General features: G+C 39.1%; 1 protein-coding gene across 8 annotated transcripts in view; it reads right to left on the minus strand.

Moving 5' to 3' along the window:
- The window catches only part of LOC112467722 (synaptic functional regulator FMR1), an 11,898-nt gene extending 7,961 nt beyond the window's left edge, over positions 1-3,937 (minus strand). For 4 of the 8 annotated variants that reach the window (XM_025036457.1, XM_025036455.1, XM_025036458.1 and 1 more), the window contains exons 1-6: positions 3,831-3,937; positions 3,307-3,359; positions 2,210-2,369; positions 1,834-1,997; positions 1,466-1,631; positions 1,118-1,188 (exon numbers count right to left, since the gene is read on the minus strand). In XM_025036457.1, the coding sequence (XP_024892225.1) occupies positions 1,118-1,188; positions 1,466-1,631; positions 1,834-1,997; positions 2,210-2,369; positions 3,307-3,359; positions 3,831-3,881 (665 nt within the window). In that variant the 5' untranslated portion in view covers positions 3,882-3,937. The remainder of the gene's footprint in view (positions 1-1,117; positions 1,189-1,465; positions 1,632-1,833; positions 1,998-2,209; positions 2,370-3,306; positions 3,360-3,830) is intronic. The other 4 variants (XM_025036460.1, XM_025036456.1, XM_025036454.1 and 1 more) reach the window with 2 other exon arrangements.
- Positions 3,938-6,376: the final 2,439 nt, after the last annotated feature.

Raw genomic sequence — 6,376 nt, forward strand, 5'->3', positions numbered from 1 at the left:
CACACACACACACACACACACATACACACGTCAGTGTTTTCGCAACGATCAATTTTATTGCAAATTATATATTATATATCAAGTATGTGTGTGTGTGTGTGTGTGTGTGTGTGTGTGTGTGTGTGTGTGTGTGTGTGAGACATATATATGTATAAAATATACGCTGCGATATGTTATAAAATATACCGAATAAATGTATATGTGCGTGAGTATATCCGTGTCACATCTGCCGTACGATGTTTTGGACATAGATTCTTCAGCTACTCCAAAATGTTTTCTATAAATTTGGGATATTTTGTACGCTACGTTATAATTATTTCTAGTAATTTTATATAATATGCCTTTCTTAAATATGGATGTCTCTACTAATAAATTTTTTTCTTTATTACGAGATGCATATCTATTAGAGCATTTCTTCTAACTGTCGATATGTGTAATATTACGAGTAAAGATTAAAGGCAGAATAAATTCAAGGAGTGATCAGAATATTTATATAGTTTTATCATATATAATACACTTTGATATATTTTGACTGAAAGAATTCACGAGCTACTTTGGAATACTTGGTTAGCAAACTTAATATAGCATTCCCTTCTTAAAATAAATGTTGGAATAAAACACGTAGTAATGATTGTGTCTGCAATGCATATGATCATGCTTTGAATCTAATATTGTTTTAGCAAAAGGTATCTGCCATAACGGAAAGATTAAATGAATTTTAGTGCACATGAGATATTTTTCGTACTTGCACCTGTTCTGTCGTATAACAGAAGGAAATTCAAATAAACACAATTATATGCAAACCTTAAAAATTTATATTGAATATTCTATCTATAATATATCACGTATTTGTGACAAAGATGAAAGAAAGAAAAAAAATCAAGATGAATGGTAAACACTACTTATGATGTGCCTGTGTAATCGTATACATGAAGTTATGTGATACTAAAGCGTACATATCAATTGATGATTAGAAATCTTGTGATCTGATTTTCTGCCAGTAAATGCAAACCACAGACAGGATGGTAACCAGGACAGTACATGGACAAGAGCAGGTAAACAATCTCACAAGATTTTTTTATTATTTACAAAAAGTGATTAAATATTAATAACTTACCCCCCTATTGTTTGAAGTTTAGTGGACTCAAGTTGACGCGCTGCTTCTTCTGTTCTCTTTAATAGCAAAACCTGTGGAATATTTGTAAAGAAAAAAAAAATCAAAATATGTACACGTAAAGTTTTTCTTTAAAAGAGATATTTGAGATATCGTATAGATGCTTACGTGCAAAAAGAATACATTTTCAATACTTGAGAAAAGCATCTTCAACAATTTGTTTTAAACAGTCTATATACATACATATCATACATTACAAACGTTACACACGTTTCTTAACAACGTGTTGGGGGACCACTTCTCTCTTATATAAACAATTTTTCTAATATACCGATATAAAAACCAATTTACCTTTTGCGATAAGTTTCTAAAGTGCATTTCTTGGAGCATGCTACTGTGACGATGTATATTTTCATGACGGGAGATGGCCAGCAGTACTCCTCGTTCAGGCACATATCGGCACACTGCCGCCCCTATCGCTTTTTGAAATTCCTTATGTGCATTGTCCATCTTTGCGCTGCAATACAATACAATTGATTTAATTACTTCCTTCTGCTTTATATAAGGAACAATACCCAAAGCAAATTTTGAGTAAAGTTGTCTATAACTCGCTATCTATATAATAATGTACACCTAAAAGTAAATATAGATAACTTTTATGTACACAACAACGTATTACTATTTTCTTCTTTTTTTTAAAAACTAATATTTCTACTTACAATTCTCTGAGCTCTTCAGGTACTTCAATTTCGATCTTATGAAATGTATTTTTGTCAATAGGGGGATTTGGATTTTTGGCTCTCAGTCGCTCACTAGCTACAATTTCGGTATACGTGTAGTCCCATCCCAAGTATTCAACTACTTGAAAACCTCCTTTACTCATCTAAAGAATCATATAATTAAAAGATTTAATACAGAAAGAGAAAAACGGTAGAAAAGAAAGAGAGAATTTAATAACGCTTATGCTTTTGAAAATTACATTATCACAAGTACATATGTACTCATTAAACTTTCATATATTTTCACACAAGTATATATGTGAGATATTAGCATAGGCACTATATTTGTACTTGTCGCCATTTGCCAATGCATTACTTTTTCTACCTTGATAAGCGCTTTCCACCAGCCCCACGCTTCTTGATCGTTAGATCTAGAGAATACTTCAATCTCCTGGTTCTCCTGAAATTCTGTCTTGGAACCATCTTTTGGAGGTAGACGGACTTGAGCAAATGGGAATTTCGATTCGGGTTGCCAGCTGGAATGTGCATTTGATATTTGATTAGCTCAAGTTATACCATTACGCATATTATACGTTTGGCATGTAGTATCTATTCACGTTGCACAAGAGCACGTTCTCTGGTAAATATTATAATATATGTGAAGCAGAAAGAAAGGTGTACACGTGTACACCTATATTTAAACAATATGCAACAAAAAGGTATTCTACAATATTTACCACTACACACACACACACACACACACACACACAAAATTGTAGATTATTTATACATTGTACACAAAGCACAAATGCTACGTCTTGATTTGTTGTACACTCTGTATTATCATTTTTAACGATAAATTTTTCAACATTTTACAATTGATACGATTTTTGTAATTAGTCAAGTTTCCCACTCTACTTTTTTTCATGCGCGTCTATATATTTTCCGTTGATATATTTGATTAATGCGTACAGAAGAAGAAAAAGAAGATGAGTAAGTTATTAATAATTTCGCACGGTCAACGAATATTATATAGTTGTAAATATCAGGGGATCGATCATGTATCTTTTCAACACCAATAGAAAGAGATAGTTATATGACTTTTCAATTGTCACGTTTTTGTTCTAGGGAAACAGTTACATGATCGCTACCCAGACGTATCGGTATGCATGCGTGTAAACGTACAAAATACAAAATAATATATTATTCCATATCGAGAAATGTGAAATAAAACTGTGTGTAGGATTTGTCGAATCGTGTGAGTGAATTTCTAACATTCTACAGTAGGAAACAAGAGAGACATGGATAACATAAATTATATGGATAAATCAAAAAGTAAGGGTAAAGATAAAGGTATCTAACACAGCCTCTAAAGACGCGCGATATGACATTGGTACAAAACATGGCATCGAATTGCAAGGGGGAAAAATTACACGTTCTTGTCAAACGTGACGAATCAAGAGGGAAACTTACTCATTCTCGAAAGTTACCAAAACTTCGTCGTCAAAGACATCGGTGACAAAGGCCTAAAAAAAAGGAAAAAAGTTATACACGAATCATGTAGTAAGTTGTCTTTGTAGGAATCATCGCAGGAGTGTAGCGGGTAGCGCAGGGCAGTCGAATGTAAAATCGCGATTCGTCGGAGCGAAGGGGGAAGACGGGTGAGGTGGAAGGAGATCGCGGGGAGGGCAACCATGAGCGTCCACGGGTCCGCGTGGCGTGAATTCGGGATATCGCCAACGAAGCTTTCGGGGCTTGGCGCGATGGTGCCGTTCGCGCAAATGCACGACGACGCGAGCCGAGGAAAAATCACGCCCTGTCAAACGAGACATGGCGTCGAAGGAAGCCGCGTTACCTCGCGAACATTTGAGGGCCGTGCATTCGCGAAGTACGAGCTCCCGTACCGCGAGATTACGACCGCACCGCGGCTCGCGGCTCGGCTTTTCGACCGCCCGAGGCCTCCGCCCGCTCTTTTGTATACTTTTCACAGAACGAACCTTATAATACGCTCCATTTTCGCCGCATACTTCGACTGTGAGATCCTCCATCTTGCTTTTGTGTGACGGTTCGGCTCCTTTGCGGCAGGCATGCTGAAGAGCGGGCGCCTGCACGAGCTTGGGGCTGAGAATTTCCCGTGCGCCAATCGCGCGACTCTTTTCCATGACGCCGAGCTAGTATTGGGCAACGCCGAGCCAGTATCGGCAGTGGTGTCAACTACTGAGCGTATCGATCTCTCGTGAAAGAAAACCCTAGCGTTCTCTTTCCGTTTCTATATTCTTTCTATAAAGGCTGATTTATAGAGGCCGTAATCACGGTCGATTGTTCTTCTCACATTCGACTGTAATTGGGCAATTTCTTAAAGATTACGGCTTAAATCAACGATTACGGCCTCTATAAATCAGCCTTAAAAAAGCGGGGAGCACACACTTCTGCACAACGCATACGGCGTAAACATAAGAAACGTGATTGGTCCATATGCATGTGCATAAGGAAATAGACCACGCCGTTTCTTTATGCGTATGGTTATGCACCTATGCAAATTTGTCTGGATATATAGACCTTAAGTAGAGCACACACATTTTTCGCAAAACGTAACAGTAAGGTTTCGACCACGCGTGTTGCTCGATTCTTACTTCTACGGTTACAGACGGCCGAATCGAGCAACGCGATTGGTTGAAACCTTACTATTAGTGCCCATCTACAATAGATGTTTTAAGCCCTAAGCCTTAAGAACGTGTTCAATCACAGTTGAATTTGAGGAGAATAATGACTGTGATTGGTCACGTTCTTAGGGCTTAGGGCCAATTTCACCAACCACAGTTAGCTTGCCCGATGGTTAAAGTTAGCAGAATTGACCAATAGAAATGAATCCACCCTGCTTTCAATTGGTCAATCCTGCTAACTTTAACCGTCGGTTAAGCTAACTGTGGTTGGTGAAATTGGCTCTTAGGCTCAATTTCACAAGTGTCGGTTAACTTTTAATCTTAGATTAACTCACTCTTCGTCTCCTTCTAACGTCCCCCTTAGAAAAAGACGAAGAGTAAGTTAATCTAAGATTAAAAGTTAACCGACACTTGTGAAACTGGCCCTTAGGGCTTAAAACATCTATTGTAGACGAGCACTTATGGTTTCTGCCCACAAAAGGCGGAAACGCTTGCCGCGCGGCAAGGAGCGATGCGGTAGCCAATCAACGTGTCGCTTTTCCGTAAGAACCAAAAGTTTATTGGCTACCGCGTCGCTTCTTGCCGCGCGACAAGCGTTTCCGCCTCCTGTGGGCAGAAACCATAAGTGCCCGTTTACAATAGATGTTTTAAGCCCTAAGCCCTAAGAAATTGACCAATCACAGTCATTATTCTCCTCAAATTAAACTGTAATTGAACAATTTCTTAAGGCTTAGGGCTTAAAACACCTATTGTAGATGGGCATTTAAGCCCGGTGTCCACGATGCAAGAACTGTGTCCAAGTTTCGATTTAAGCCAATAAACTTGTAGCTCTTACAGAAAAGTAGCAGTTTCATTGGCTTAAACCGAAACTTGGACACAGTTCTTGCATCGTGGACACCGGGCCTTAGCCTTGTGTCCGCGATACTAGAACTGCGTCCGAGTTTCGGTTTAAGCCAATGAAACTGCTGCTTTTCTGTAAGAGCTGCAAGTTGATTGGCTTAAACCGAAACTCAGACGCAGTTCTAGCATCGTGGACACAAGGCTTTAGGGCTTAAAGCCTCAATCCAGACAAACTTGCATAAGTGCATAACCATATGCATAAAGAAACGGATTGGTCTATTTCCTTATGCACATGCATATGAACCAATCAATTTTCTTATGCTTATGTTTATGCGCTATGCAAGTTTGTCTGGATTGACCTTAAAACACCTATTGTAAATGGGCACTTATGCTAGGTCTACAATGCGAGTCGTAAAGTCGTGAGTCGTAAGAATTGACCAATCACAATCGAATTTGAGGAGAATAATCGACTGTGCGTGGTCAATTCTTACGACTCACGACTTTACGATACGCAGATTGTAGACCTATTATTATGCTGGGTCTACAATGCGAGTCGCAAAGTCGTGAGTCGCAAGAATTGACCAATCACAGTCGAATTTGAGGAGAATAATCGACTGTGCGTGGTCAATTCTTATGACTCACGACTTTACGATACGCAGATTGTAGACCTATTATTAAGGTGCCTACTGATAAACGCGGCAAAAGCCGCGCGCGGCACCGCGGTAACCAATCACCATCTGCCTTTCCGTAGTATGTACATACATACATTGTACTACTTCGGGAAGTGGAACGGAAAAGCAAGACGGTGATTGGCATTGCCGCGTCCATTAGTAGGCACCTTAAAGGTGCCAATTCATGGGACGCTGAAAAACAGCGTTGAGCGTCGTCACGTGACATCACTATGATGCCAGCGTCAAGAAAGAGAAGTTGGATTTTTCCAACTTTAAGCGTCAAAGCCAAAGCAGCGCGAAGACGCCGAAATTTTGACGCTGTTTCCCTTTTCATGAATTTCAATTGACGCCGGCGTCAATTGTGGTCAT

The sequence above is a fragment of the Temnothorax curvispinosus genome, unplaced genomic scaffold (genome assembly GCF_003070985.1).
Source record: "Temnothorax curvispinosus isolate PA1 unplaced genomic scaffold, ASM307098v1 QBEX01017793.1, whole genome shotgun sequence".
NCBI lineage: Eukaryota > Metazoa > Arthropoda > Insecta > Hymenoptera > Formicidae > Temnothorax > Temnothorax curvispinosus.